The sequence below is a fragment of the Lethenteron reissneri genome, chromosome 10, assembly GCF_015708825.2.
Source record: "Lethenteron reissneri isolate LAM-NWPU_2019-01 chromosome 10, ASM1570882v1, whole genome shotgun sequence".
NCBI classification, from domain to species: domain Eukaryota; kingdom Metazoa; phylum Chordata; class Hyperoartia; order Petromyzontiformes; family Petromyzontidae; genus Lethenteron; species Lethenteron reissneri.
In genome coordinates, this window is record NC_083788.1 from 11,095,528 (window position 1) to 11,110,784 (window position 15,257).

The 15,257-nt window shown below is 58.5% G+C and overlaps 1 protein-coding gene across 2 annotated transcripts; it reads right to left on the minus strand.

The window, feature by feature from the left end:
• Positions 1–447: 447 nt before the first annotated feature.
• Positions 448–13,922, minus strand: WIPI2 (WD repeat domain, phosphoinositide interacting 2). Of its 2 annotated transcripts, none has more exons than XM_061548965.1 (12): positions 13,744–13,922; positions 10,256–10,338; positions 9,560–9,729; positions 8,747–8,843; positions 7,730–7,827; positions 7,049–7,141; positions 6,442–6,512; positions 5,136–5,243; positions 4,022–4,186; positions 3,460–3,567; positions 2,497–2,621; positions 448–2,168 (listed from the first exon to the last, which is right to left on the minus strand). In XM_061548965.1, the coding sequence occupies exons 1-12, from the start codon at positions 13,812–13,814 to the stop codon at positions 1,990–1,992; spliced, it is 1,368 nt and encodes a 455-aa protein (XP_061404949.1). In that variant the 5' UTR covers positions 13,815–13,922; the 3' UTR covers positions 448–1,989. The 2 variants fall into 2 exon arrangements, with proteins under 2 accessions (XP_061404949.1, XP_061404948.1); XM_061548964.1 differs by having other exon boundaries at positions 5,130–5,243; positions 13,744–13,921.
• Between the last annotated feature and the right edge of the window lie 1,335 nt (positions 13,923–15,257).

Sequence of the window (15,257 nt, forward strand, 5' to 3'; positions counted from 1 at the left end):
AAAGCTTACACTTGCAGATTTGAGTTCTCCAGATGGTGGTAGCTTGGCAAATAAGTGCGGTGCTGCTACACCATCAAAACACGTTCCTTCGGAGTGGGCAGGTAGGAACTTGGTTGGACAGCGCATTCGTGCGATCCGTGTCACAAGCTGCGTGGGGCGGTGCGTCACGTGGTGCTGAACCCGCCCAAAGCGCTCGGAAATATAAATCGAGGGTGTGGCGATGCACGACAGACAGACAAATAATCCCTGGTGGGCAGTGTGGAACTGTTGTTCCTACCTGTTGTATAATGCTTTGGAATATGTTCAGGACCTCTGTAAAATCTCTTCGACAATGTTCGAGGCTTGTGAAGTAAGGTCCATGGCCTGTCACTAAACACCACACTCAAACGCAATCCCATGTCCCACTACCACGACTGCCTGCAGTGTGTTCACGAAGCTCAGGCCATGTCAGTTTGTGTCTAGTTTTTATTCTTCATATGTATATATATTTATTTCGCAGCCGTACAAACGCAGACATTCCAACCCCTCCCTCCCCCATCAAGAAACAGAAAGATGCCTCCTTTTTCATAATTTGGCAAACGAAATGCGGTACATCATACACAAATGTACACAAAAAAACGCGCGCGGGGGGGCTTTACACGAGCAACGGCCTGAGCCGTAAAAAAAAACGAGGATACTCTCGAACTATTTGATACTTTTTGTCGTTGTAAAATTTATATTTTTAAAACACAGCAAAATTATGATTGCTTCTATTCCGCCAACAGCCAATGTCTGCGGAGGAGAGATGTGGACTGCCTGTAACTGTAACAAACCACATCCTCCCCCCACCAAAGGCTGTTACCGAACGCAACCTGATCTTTCCCTGCCGGTTCCTGCAGGGAAACGCGAGAGTAAAATTACAACACGAACATGCACGGCTGCGGAGATGGGGGGGGCAGAGCACGTGCGCGAACTAAGGGGGGGGGGGGCAGGGGAAGAGTCTCACTCCGCGTGATTCTCAGAAGATCGACGTCGTGGACTCTTCTCGGCGCCAACGAGCGACGCGTCATCCCCTAAAAGAACACCCCTCCTGCGAGAGGATGCGACCAGTTTTAGTTTTTGTGTTATTGTTTAAATCCGCACAAATACACCTCCAATCCGAGGGGTGACATCGTCTGGCGGTCGCCTTACAACCGACAGTATCTGTACACTTGTCCAGCCCGGGTATTCTGGACAGCCCACACCACGTGGGGAGGGGGGGGGGGGTGTGCTACCGTTTTCCCGACACCGAGCGGGATTGTGCTACGTATGAAAGCGTGCGGCACCTGGAAAACCAGGACCGGACCGCCCTACCCCAATGACCACCAACCCCCCCCCCCCCCCAGCTCAACAATTAGAGCAACGAGAGCAGAAGGGGAGAGAGCAACAAACGGGGACTCGATCACGTGCACAGAGTGAGGAGGTAACGCACAACACAGGATACGACTGACGTATTATAGTAATATACACACTCCTCTATATCGAAGTCGTGCGTGGCGGTGGCGGCACGGCTGTAGTGTACGTTCCCCTGGTGGCCACTGCAGTGGAGGCCGTAATCCCACTGCCCTACAGCAGTCGTCCTGAACTTAGATGGGCTGGAAGAGAAATGTGAGGTTCGAACTGCCTTCGCCCCCCTCCCCCCTCCCTCTCTTCCCACGCGACCGCCACAGCTTGACGGGGTTCACCACTGCCACGTCCCGCGCAAACACGCGCCACGTGGCGTAAGCACGCAGCACGTGGCCACCACCTGCGTTCAAAACAACCTCAACGCTGCTCGCCGCCGTAACTTGTGGCCTCGCCGAGGGTCGGCGAGACCTTCAAACCGACGACGGCGGTGGGCGGTAAACACGGAGGGGGCGGGGGGGTAGGGATCGAGGGAGTGAGGGTGGGGTGCGTCGGTGCCGCAACCGCCTGTGCCGGGCGGCAGCGGCGGCGGTGGCCGTGAGCGAGTAGTGGCGCGGATCACGGCCCTCAGTCGCTCTGCTGCACGATGGGCGGGAACTCGCTGTCGTCGTCCAGATTGAGGTTGTCGTGCGCCAGCTCCTCCTCCGGCATGGTGCACGAGCCGCCCACCGCCCCGTGCTCCTCCACGTAGATTCCGGCGCCGGCACCGCCGCCAAAGCCACCCGAACCGGTGGAACCGGCGGAGCCTGCGCACGGCAAACCGGCCACATCGATCACCAAAGTTTGCCCAAAATCTAGGCGGTGAGAATAAACCGGCGTCAAACGCTCTCTGGGCCAAGGCGATGTCGCACGCCACGCACAAGCCTCGCCTCCTAACAAGACACCACGACGTGCGACGAGTCCAGACAGGCGCATAGTTGCTCTGCGTTCTTCTCATTCGCGGAGCTCTGCAGCTCGTTCGTGTCGGGCAGCCCCAGGGGGACGCACGCTCCTGGGCGACGCGGCATCGTTCAGCGACTCCGCGCTCGCAACCACGGGGGAGCGACTCGCTCGGTGGGCGCAGGGGAGACGCACCTTGGCGCGCGGGCGAGCTGGAGGAGGACGGCTTGGACACGGTGGCCGCATACGACTGCGGCGCCGTCGCCTTGTCCGGGGGCTCCAGGATGTCGCTCCCAGAGCCCTCGACGCCGCCGTCCAGCCTAGGGGTGACCACGGCGCCACGCACAAGTGAAGGGGGGGGGGGGGAGAGAGACGCGTTACACGTGGAGAGAGGCGGGGAGAGACGAGAAGGAGATGTGGGAACGCGCAGAGTGCCACAGCGAGAAAGAGAAACACGATGCAGTCGGATTAAAGATAGACAAGGCATTTGTGACAAACACGCTTACACACAAGTCAGTATACACACGTACAGGCAGGCATGTACTCTCACACCTGTATATGAGCACACGCTGCCAAGCGCAGAGCGGATGCATTCACATACATGCACACGTGGACTTGCAAAGACAAAGATCCCTCGTATAACTTGAACAGACATTTGTGGCAAGTGCTGGCTGGCACGGCAGACAAGGGCGTGGGTGGCCAGCATTATTCCGAGCAGCCTTTGTCTCCCTCTTGGTGGCGTTTAAACACCGCACCAGGTACTCGTTTCACGCCGAGTGCACCCAGGAGAGGCCCATCATCCACGACGAAAACAAAAACGCCCCGCACAGCCTGTAACAGACTGTTGGGGCAAGTGCTGTTAGCGAGCACCTATGGAGGCCGGCACGGCACACGAAAGGGGTGGGTGTCCAACACCACGCCTGGTCACCGTTGTCTCCCGAGTGGCGATGTTTACCACGCGCCGCACTAGGTACTCGTTTGAGGCCGAGTCGACCTAGGCGAGGCCCAGGACCGGTTCAGATAACCGTCACCGGTGTTGGCCGTGAGCGGGAATCGAACTCGGGTGGCCGGGTTCGTAGCGCAGCGCACACTGAACACACGTGCACATACGCACACAAACACGAGTAGGCACGGGCGCGCGCGTGCGTGCGCGCTTACTTGTGCTGCTTCATGAGCGTGCACTCGCCGCCGTCCTGCGGGTCAACGTTGTAGATGTAGAGGTAGCCATCCGACGACGCCACCAGCAGCCGCGGCAGCTTCTGCACCCTGTGACCGGCGCGCGTGGGGGACGCCCCAACGCACACGGTCAAACACGCGCGGGCACGTGGCACGTGTGACACACGAGGTACAGACCAAACAGGTTGAGAACTACCGATTTAGGTTGCGGGTGGAGAAGGATTTGTGCTGCAGTGCAGTGGTTCGTGCACTGCACGATGAACCGGGCAACCAGATTCAGCTCACCAACAATTAGTGGCAAATATGTGAATCCGTCGCAGGCCTCCCCGAGGTGAGTACCTGGTACGGTGCTGTGGTGTAAACATCAGCACCGGGGAGGTGCTGGCCACCCACCCCCTCGTGTGCCGCGTCAGAATTCATAGGCGCTCGCTAATCTCACTTGTCGCAACAGTCTGTTACGGGCCATCGGGGGTCTTTGTGTGCACGTGAGTGTACTCGCGTGCGGTGCGTGCGGTGCGTGCGTGAGGCGGAGAGCGGCATTTACGTGGCGAGCGAGCAGACGTTCTTGTGTCCCGAGAAGGGCAGCCGTACAGTGGCGAAGGCGCGGCCCTGGTTGAACATCTCGGACACCTGGGCCGGCAGGTACGTCGTGGAGGCCATGAGCACCTTGCCCAGGTAGCCAGACCACGTTGTCGGCTCTTCGGGCGGCCTGTGGGTGGGCGGGCGCACGACAACGCATTTCCCTCCCTCCCTCCAACCCTCCCACCACTTCACTCTCCGACCGACGATGCGGTTTTCACGTTGATGAGATCTTGCACAAGGGAAAGACCGTATTTGTCCGATTGGGAGGGCCCAGTTGTACGAGCCACGGATCGCGCAGCTGAAAGTTTCTATCGCCGGTTTTCCCGCTCGCGCGCGTGGAGGACCGTCGCCACTGCTGGTTGAGCGCGCCGCGCTACGAACGCGGCCGCCCACGCTACGAACGCGGCCGCCCACGCTACGAACGCGGCCGCCCACGCTACGAACGCGGCCGCCCACGCTACGAACGCGGCCGCCCGCGCTCGATTCCCGGCCGTGGCCAACGACGGCAGCGACTGATGCCTGAACCGCTCCTGCGCCTCCCCCCAAGGTCGATTCGTCCTTAATTGAGTCCAAACGTCGGGAATGAGGAGACCAAAGGTGGCCGGGTGTGCTGCCGGCCACATTGGTAGCAGGCGCTCGCAAAGAGCACTTGCCCCAACCGTCTGTCAACGCTAAGCATGCGAAACTTTGTATTTGTGTGTGCGTGCATTTGTGTGTGGGTGCATGTGTGTGTGTGGGTGCGTGTGTGTGTGGGTGCATGTGTGTGCGTGTGGGCACATGTGTGGGTGCATGTGTGTGTGTGAGTGCGTGTGTGTGTGGGTGCGTGTGTGTGTGGGTGCATGTGTGTGTGTGGGTGCATGTGTGTGTGTGGGTGCATGTGTGTGTGGGTGCGTGTGTGTGGGTGCATGTGTGTGGGTGCGTGTGTGGGTGCATGCGTGTGTGGGTGCGTGCGTGCGTGTGTGCATGCATGCGTGTGTGGGTGCGTGCGTGTGTGGGTGCGTGCGTGGGTGCGTGCGTGTGTGGGTGCGTGTGTGTGTGTGGGTGCGTGTGTGTGTGGGTGCGTGTGTGACCCGGACTTCTCCTTGGGGCTCTCCAGCTTGAAGATGTGCACCGTCTCCGTGTTGCTCGACGCCGACAGGAAGACGGAGTCCGTCGAGAAGGCGAGCGAGCAGATCGTGACGCACCTGGGGGGGGGGGGGGGGGGGCGACACCACGAGGAGGGTGGTACCGTCAATCACGTCTCTCGTAATCGTTTACGAAGCATTTTATATCAAGGTGGCGGGAGCACAGGCCCAAAATGCCAAGCGGCCGGTAAAAAGCAGCAGTTCTTCAAGGTGTAATAGGTAAGAGAGAGTTAGCTTGTTCTTGGATTGACCAAGGTTATGAGAACTTTGGGGGAGGGGAAGAGACGATGGGAGCAGGGAATTTTCAAAGTGGAGCAGTGCGTGGGAAGCCGCAGAAAGCGAGGTGTTTTAGTGGTTGAACGCCGTATGGATGAGCTGAGAGAGTCGGTCTGATGGCAGAGCGAGTGTTCAGCAACCGGTGGAAGAATCAACGAGTGATATTCATGGCAAAAAAATCGCGGTTGATAGCGATAGCCGAGTGATAAGGGGACGACTGACCGCCGGGTGGGGTGACGGGAGTGAATGGGCGAGTGCCGGACCAGCAACCACCCCGGCTGAATCGCGTTAACGTTGTTGAGCACAGTGAGCTTAGGAACAGAGTGCTTCCCCCCCGATCGAGGTCATGGCGAGTGTTACTCCTCCACCTTCCGCCGAATTAGGATTTTTATATTTTTGTAATCATTGCTCCGAGTTAAAGACAAAGGGCTTTGGCACAGGAATGGAAACCAAGCTTCTTCGACGCCTCCCTATACCCGATGAGCAATGCAGCCGTTCCACGAGAGGTCTAGCAGATTAAAACTAAATCTCTTTTTTTATTTTACCAGGTAAGACCCACTGAACTCGTTGATTCTGTACAGCTCTGTTTCAGAAGCGGCCTGGCCACAAATGAGAGGTCAACGAAGTGGTTTATGTGGAAATGTATAGCAAATACTCTAAACCCATGTTCATTCGAAATGTGGAGGCAAAAAACCAAAGGACCCAGAGAAAAATCCACGCGACCACGGGGAGAACATCCAAACTCCAAATATACAAACGTCAGGGTCGGGATCGAACCCACGAACTCCTGCACACCGGGCGAAGTAGTTAACATCTCACCATCGTGGCAAAGAATATAATTGAACAAGTATGATGGGAAGAAATGTGTGGAGTTGCCATCCTTATGTGACATTATCATGGAGTACAGCAGGAACAATGGTTTGGAGTTAAGCGTTTGCAATGAAGGGAGAGCCGACAGCTGGGAGGGAGGGGAGCACCGTACCGTTTCACTCCCCGGCGGAACTCGAATATCTTCTGCCCGTCGGGGATGTTGAAGACTCGGATCACCGTGCCCTGGGGACAAGGGAGTGGGGGCTGCCATGACATCACTGCGCACGTGGCATGTGGCACGCAGTGCAAGCGCTGTGGGCGACGTCACCGTCACCGAGCGGCTACCCAATGGCAGCTGTTGTTGTTGTATGTGCGCGCGATTTTGTGTGTGCGACTCCTTTGTGTATTATTATCTGCACGTTCAATTGTCCGTGCATGTGGTGGTGTAGCAGTTTTGCGCGCTGCGCTACGAACCCGGCGGCCCGAGTTCGATTCCCGCTCATGGCCGACACCAGTGACGTTGATCTGAACCGTTATGGGCTTCCCTAAGGTCGACGCAGCCTCAATTGAGTACCTGGTGCGATGAGTTAATATCACCGCTAGGGAGATAAAGGCGGCCGGGCGTGGTGCTGGTGTGCCGTGCCAGCCTTCATAGGTGCTCGCTGACAGCATTGTCTTGTCTTTGTTTAGCACGTGTGCGTGCACGTGTGTGTACGTGTGATTGTGTCCACGTGCGTGTGTGAGTGGGCGCGGTGTCTCTGCGCTGTGCTGGCCGCCACCTTCTCGGAGGCGGTCGCGAGTTTGGTGCCCGTGCAGTCGAAGGCCATGGCGGCGAGCGGGCTGTCGTGCGCAGGGATCATCGTGACGGCGCGCTGCTTGCCCGCGACACACGCACGCACGCACGCAACAGATATACACACACACACACATGCAGATGCAACAACAAAGACAGATCCCCCTCCACGTACAGCCTTAACAGATTGTTGGGGCTAGTGCTGTTAGCGAGCAGCACCTATGAAGGCCATCACGGCACACGAGGGGGTGGGTGGCCAGCACCACGCCCGGCCGCATTTGTCTCCCAAGTGGCGATGTTTACACACCGCACCAGGTACTCATTTAAGGCTGAGTTGACCTAGGGGAGGGCCAAGACCGGTTCAAATAATCATTACTGCTGTTGGCCGTGAGCAGGAATCGAACTCGGATCGCCAGATTCGTAGCGCAGCACGCTAACCACTACGCCGCCGCTCCCACTACAGATATATATACACACACACACACAAGTACATGCAGATACACACGCACGAACATAAACACATGCAAATGTGCCAACCACTGCGCCACCACTCTTTCTCCCCAAAACTTAATTACACACATGCGGACACACACGCACACACACACACGCATGCACGTATGCGCAGTGTAAATCAATCAAACCATGACCGCAGAGAGGCCCCGCTGACCAGGTTAATCGTGTCGAAGACTTGGGCCTCGCCGATGGTGGCGCTGCCAGGGTAGGCCAGGTAGCAGTTGTCGTTGCTGATGGACAGCGCGCACAGACCTGGCCGACATGCGGAAGAAGAGAGTTTTTTTCGTAGGAATCGTTCATTTGAATACCGGGTGAGAGCCCATTGAGAGCGAGAGCCTCTTTTACAAGGGGAAACCCAAGCAGGAAAAGAACGGTAGCAGAGGGTACGGACGTCACGCGGGCATCACCAACAACTTAAACTAAGTCACCCGAATGGAAATGACAAGGGCAGCAAGACCGAGATGGCAATGGCCGTGTGGTGCGGTTGCGAGGAGGCAAACAGCTTTTTTAGATGAGAGCTAACAGGGAAAGCGAAGATGAGAAGGAAGGATAACACGCACAGGGAAGATGGATGTGGCTGGGGTGACGAGGGGGGGAGGGCAGGGGGGACGTGGGGGGGGGGGGGGGGGGCCTTTGACATGAGTGGAGGGAAACCTGCGCAACCGACCCCATAGCAACGTGGCAACACAGGGTGGAGAAAGAAAATTGAAATGAAAAACGATGAATGACTAACAACCGTACGAGAGGGAGGGTGAGCTCAAAAACACTTGAGAGTCAACCTCATTGAGAGTCAACCTCAAGCTGTCAGGTTCATAGTGGAGTGTGCTAACCACTGTGCCACCGCTCCCCATCACAGGGAATTTAATAGCCCAATAAAAACTGAGAAAGGGAGCGATGGTTTCTTTGAGGGTAGGGAAGGAGCAATACCGTCCTACGAGCATCGCGGCTGAAGCAGCAACTTCCGAATGTAGTAATTATTACTATTCATGCGAAATTAGACGTATCAATTTCGGTGAACGTCTTAAGTCGTGAGTCGAGAAGCAGAGAGGAGCGAGATGCAGGGGGAGGTGGGGGTCGGAGGTCACAGTGGGGCAATCGTCAAGGCTTGACGCCCAGGGGCTGGGGTCAGGGTAAAGGTCGGGATGAGACAGGCGGGGGGCGGGGGGCTCACCAGCGGGGTTTGCTGGCGTGTCGCGGATCGTGTGCAACACCTTCATGTCACGGATATTGTGGATGTAGAGGCTTTCCTCCAGGCACACGATGAGTCGCTGTTTTACACACGCAGACGCGTGCGCACGTGCAAAGGCACATGAACACGCACGCACGCACACACAAGGTGGGGGGAGGGAGGATCCCATCAGCTTCTCCACCACATGTCTCGGGGCCACTGTTGCTTACACCAAGGAGCGCGTGTGCGCGTGTGTGCGTGTGTGCGCGTGTGCACGTGTGCGCGTGTGCATGTGTGCGTGTGTGCGTGTGTGCGTGTGTGTTTGTCTCCGTGTGGGAAGCGGTAGTGTAGCGGTTAGCGTGTTGCGCTACGAACTCGGCATCGCGAGCTTGATTTCCGCCTACGGCCAACACAAGTGACGATTTTCTGGACTGGCACTGGGCCTGCCCTAAGTCGACTCAGCCTTAAACGAGGACCTGGTGCAGGGTGTAAACATCAGCGATGGAAGACAAGGGCGGCCAGGCTTGGTGTTGGCGAACAACCCCCTCGTGTGCCGTGCCGGCCTTCATAGATGCTCACTAACAGTCTGTTAAAGGCTATATGGGGAATTGTTGTCTTTTTGAGGACATGTTTGTTAGTGTGTGTGCGCGTGAGCACTGTCCTGTGTCAGTGTGAGCTATGCACTTGTAAATCTAGATTGGAAACTCATTTCTCTAGAACTGCTTCTTGCGTTTAGTTTGTTGTCCTTCCCGTACATACACATGTACACGTGTGTGCCCCCCACCCCCGTCTCCCCCCCCCGCCCGCGCGCCACACCTGCCGGTTGAGCTTCACGGCGAGGATGGTGTTGGAGTAGCTGTAGTTGCAGATCTCCGTTCCCTTCTTGAAGTGGCACACCTTGAGCTTGCGCGGCGCCGACAGGCTCACGATGGCCACAAGGCTGCTGGAGAAGAGGCGCTCCACGATGCACACATCCTCCGTGTCGGCTGCGCGGCGGGACAACGCACGCACGCACGAGCGCGTCGACATGCGAACAGCCGCACGCCGACAGACGAACGGGGCGGGGAACCGAACATTCTATCGCTCTCACCGCCAAGTACCCCCCCCCCCCCCAAAAAAAAACCTCTCTCCCGCACTCCCGATCCAACCATCATCCACCACAAAGACGCCCCGCACAGCCTGTAACAGACTGTTGGGGCAAGTGCTGTTAGCGAGCACCTATGGAGGCCGGCACGGCACACGAAGGGGGTAGGTGGCCAACACCACGCCCGGCCGCCGTTGTCTCCTGAGTGGCGATGTTTACCACGCGCCGCACCAGGTACTCAAATATTTGAGGCCGAGTAGACCTAGGGGAGGCTCAGGACCGGTTCAGATAACTGTCACCGGTGTTGGCCGTGAGCGGGAATCGAACTCGGGTCGCCGGGTTGATAGTGCGGGGTAGCGCTAACCGCTACACCACCGCTCCCCATCCGCCACACCACACACACCCGCACCACGATCCACACTACTCACTGCTCTCGTAAATCTGCTCGAGCTTGTCCACGGAGTTGAGAGAGAAGAGCTTGTAACCTGACTTGGAGCCCACGGCCAGGGACCTGCACACGCAGCCGAAGGCGAGGTCGAGTTAGATCAATATTTGACCGAGTTTAACAGAGAAGACAAAATAATCACGACAAGCGGACGAACTGAGTTAGAGTCAGGTTCGGTGGTGACAAAGCTGTGGCTCTTGAACCTACCCTGGCCCTGACTAACACGTAGCCCTAATCCTAATCCTAACACTAACCCTAACACCATCCCCAGACCCAACACTAACCCTGACCCTAATACCACCACTAGCTGACCGTAACCCTAAAACCAACCCTGACTTTAAACCTAACCCCAAACGCCAGTTCCGATCCTAATCTTGACACCAACTCTGACCCTATCACCAACCCCGACTAGAACCACCGTTCCCGACCTTCATCCTAACAGCAACCACACCCATGAAGCCAGTTCGGACTCTAATCTCGGCGCTTACTGCTAAGCCATTCCGCGTTGAGCATCGGCTGGGCTGAGACGAGCAAAAGAGGAAGCAAGCGATGGGTCAGTCTCAGTCTCCACCCCCCTCGTGCGTCAACACGAACGCCGCTGCCGCCTGCCGCCCCATCATCAAACCGATCTCATCTCGCGCCACGACACCTGTCGCTTGTTTACACCACGACTGCGTCGCTAGCGCATCACCACTAAATGCTGGCACACTACATAGTTGGGGGGGGACGTGTGGTCACCCAAACCAGGTGTGGTGGCTGAGGTTTACAAGACTTCTTCTGCGTTAATGAAGCCACTGACAGAAACTGATATTAGGGTAAGTTAAAATGATTTGCCGTCTAAATGCACGTACATCTGAAAGACGATTTACAAATTGACCACAGTGGGATAAAACTTGGAAATACGCCATCCCATTCACACATCTGTCCACAACCAAAATAAAAGTATTTTCGTTGATATATTGTGCACGTCGCATCGGTCAAAAAAGCCTTTTGGGCTCAACACAAGCAAACACGAGACCGTTTTTAACATTAGGTGTCTCATGAGCCGAGATCGGCTTGCCTCATCTAATGCTGGTGAACTGCCAGATTTATTTGGCAAGGACCGCTCCCTGTTACATGTTCGACGCCTAATTATATCATACAATAACACAACACGTATGGGAAGGAGGCATATCGTCTTGCTTATTTCTTCTGTTTCTAAACTGTAAACTATTTTGTATTTCACGAGGAAAGGCCCACTCAGCTCTATGTAGCTCTTTTTCGGCAGTGACTCGGCCATCACAGACGAAATCGCAAAACAAAGTGAGGCGTAAGCATCACGTGGGCATTTACAACAGCCAAATAATTGACAAAACGCGTGATGTTGATTTCTTAAACATCAGGACGCGAATGTGGGTGGCGTGGAGGAGGTCAGGTCAAGGAAGAGAGCGAGAGAGAGAGAGGGGGGGGGATGATGAGAAACACCCGCGGCACATCCCGAGATAAAGCAAACGCACACAGAGCCCCTCCGAGAAAGGGGTGCCCAGCAGGAGGCAGCGTGGAAGAGCCGTGGGGGGCACAGCGGACAAACATCGCAAGACGCCTGGCTAGGCACAAAACCAAAGCGGGCGACGAAAAAGATGAGAAAAACATCAGGCCACGTGTAATAAGCGAGCGGCGGCGGTGGCGGCAATTACACATTCCTATGACGGGACGGAACAGCGTGTCCGTAGAACACAACACGGCGCGGCACAACGAGCTTCGTTGTGCCGGGCACGAAGACGCCGCTCTGACCCGTTACCGAACGCGGGGGCACTTACGCAACGCAACAGCGGTGCCGATTCTACCAATAACAGTTGCGGCGGAATAATGTCCATCAGACTCGGTCACATGCCAGAGGCATGGAGCCAGCCAGGCCCAGCCAGCCAGGCCCAGCCAGCCAGCCCAGGCAGGCAAGTCAGCTCAGACAGGCCAGTCAGCCCAGGCAGGCACCCATCCCAGACAGGCCAGCCAGCCCAGGCAGGCCGGCCAGCCCAGGCAGGCACCCATCCCAGACAGGCCAGCCAGCCCAGGCAGGCCGGCCAGCCCAGGCAGGCAGGCCAGCCAGCCCAGGCAGGCCAGCCAGCCCAGGCAGGCCAGCCAGCCCAGGCAGGTCAGTCAGCCCAGACAGGCCAGCCAGCCCAGGCAGGCCAGCCAGCCCAGGCAGGTCAGTCAGCCCAGGCAGGTCAGTCAGCCCAGGCAGACAGGCCAGCCAGCCCAGGCAGGCCAGCCAGCCCAGACAGGCCAGCCAGCCCAGACAGGGCAGCCAGCCCAGGCAGGCCAAGCCAGCCAGCCCATGCAGGCCAGCCCAGGCAGGCCACCCAGCCAAGACAGGTCAGCCAGCCCAGGCAGGTCAGTCAGCCCAGACAGGCACCCAGCCCATGCAGGTCAGCCAGCCAGGCCAAGCCAGCCAGCCCATGCAGGACAGCCAGCCCGGCCAGCCCGGCCAGCACAGCCCAGCCAGGCCAGCCAGCCCAGCCTCCATCCCTCCCTCCCCATCCCTCCCCCGTGTTGTTGACTATGGTGGGTGTGTGGGTGGGGTATGACGACATTGATGACAACACGATTTACAAATCCGATACAATGAAGATGCTATTACGGTGACGGGCACAGCGACGACATTACGAGAGTGACGTGATCATAACCGACGGTGTTACGTGGACGACGTTATTGTGAGGAGGAGGATAGTGATGGTGATGATGGTGGTGATGATGGTGATGATGATGGTGGTGATGATGGTGATGATGGTGGTGATGATGGTGGTGATGATGATGGTGATGATGGTGATGATGATGATGGTGATGATGATGATGGTGGACTTGTTATGCCGAGATCCGCGCGTGCTCGCCATGCATCTGGACTAACGGGACTTCCCCCCCACACACCCCACCCGCCAAACCTCCTCCTCCTTCCTCACCTCTCGCCGCCTCCGCCTTAACCCTTACACCGTTAAGTGGCCGTGGCAATCGTGGTTAATTACCTCACGCAGTTTGTTAATTGACGATTTAACGAAATCCACCACCACCACCACCATTCCCTCTCCTCCTGCCCCGCTCCTTCGCGATCTCGGCGCCCGGCGGCGCAAGGCAGCTGCGCCATTGTTAGGCACGGGGGTACAGACTCAAACTTTCCCCTCTCTCCTCGTCCTCCTCCTCCTCTTCCTCCTCACCGAGGTGTGGGAGATAACAACAACAACAACAAACGCCGCGCCTCTCCGCTCACAGAGATCCACACACAACAACAGCAGCAGCAGTAGCAGCTGCTAGGCCGCAACGAAATCCACGGGGTGGACGGGCGCTCGGATAGATGCGCCCGCCCGCTGGAGGCGCGCCTTGGCCGGCGGGGAGAGCCGGGCCAAGCCCCGGGGGTGGGGTATGTCGGGGTGGGGGGGGGTCGGAGTTTGCTGTAGCCGAGATGGTTGAGGAGTAACCCTCGTCACCCGCACGCCCTTACGTGTAGTCCTGGTTGAAGTTGGCGAAGAGTAATCCCGAGGACGTCTCCCCGCTCTGGCTCGCGAGGTTCATGGCGCCCGCCCGGACTCAAACCATCGACATCGACACCGGGTGGGCAGGCACGGGGAGCGGGGAGCAGGAGGCCGAGCGGCGACAAAGAGCGGGGCGGGGACTGTGGGGAGGGGACGCGAGCGAGGGCCGGGCCTGGCGCGGCCTCACCCACCCACCCACCGGGCCCCACCCACCCACCCACCGGGCCCCACCCACCCACCCACCCACCGGGCCCCACCCACCCACCGGGCCCCACCCACCCACCCACCCACCGGGCCCCACCCACCCACCCACCCACCGGGCCCCACCCACCCACCCACCCACCGGGCCCCACCCACCCACCCACCCACCGGGCCCCACCCACCCACCCACCCACCGGGCCCCACCCACCCACCCACCCACCGGGCCCCACCCACCCACCCACCCACCGGGCCCCACCCACCCACCCACCCACCGGGCCCCACCCACCCACCCACCGGGCCCCACCCACCGGGCCCCACCCACCCACCGGGCCCCACCCACCCACCCACCGGACCCCACCCACCCACCCACCGGGCCCCACCCACCCACCGGGCCCCACCCACCGGGCCCCACCCACAAGCCCCCCCCCACCGGGGCCCCCCACCAACCGGCCCCACCCACAAGCCCCCCCCACCGGGGCCCCCCACCAACCGGCCCCACCCACAAGCCCCCCCCCACCGGGGCCCCCCACCAACCGGCCCCACCCACAAGCCCCCCCCCCACCGGGGCCCCCCACCAACCGGCCCCACCCACCGGGGCCCCTACCCCATCGCCCCCCCTCCACCCATCGCCTCCCCCCACCGCCCATCGCCCCCCCACCCATCGCCCCCCCTCCACCCATCACCCCCCCCCCACACCGCCCCCCCCCCACCCACCTGCCCCCCCCCACCGGGCCCCCCACTCACCGGGCCCCACTCACCAACCGACTCCCCCCCGCACTGGGAGCTCCACCCACCGGGCCCCCCACCCATCCAACACACCGGTGTTGCTGTACGAGTCACGAATTGCCACGTGCTGTTGACGTGACAACCCTTGCTGATTGGCCGTGTCGGGTGGTGGCGGGTTTAACGACACATTTACGCGACATCACCCCAAAACAACCCTTTATTATGGACAACAGTTGGGTGATCCTGTGTTGGCTGCTCTCACACACGTCGGCTTATCTACGCCGTCTCTCGACTGGGCCTCTCTGTGTATGTGCTGTGAACAAGGGGCATTGCCCGAAACGTCGCCTATGTGTGTTATTACGTGTGCCTGTTCACCACATCAGTGTAGTCAAATAACAAAACTCAACACTTTTGCCAGTATAACATCGTGGCATTAAAAACATATATAATCGGTGACGTTTCGGGCAATTGCCCTTATTCATAGCACACAATTAAATCGTGTTATCGCGTGTTATGTTGTTGCTGCTGTAGTGTTGAGGCTATGGAACAACACTGC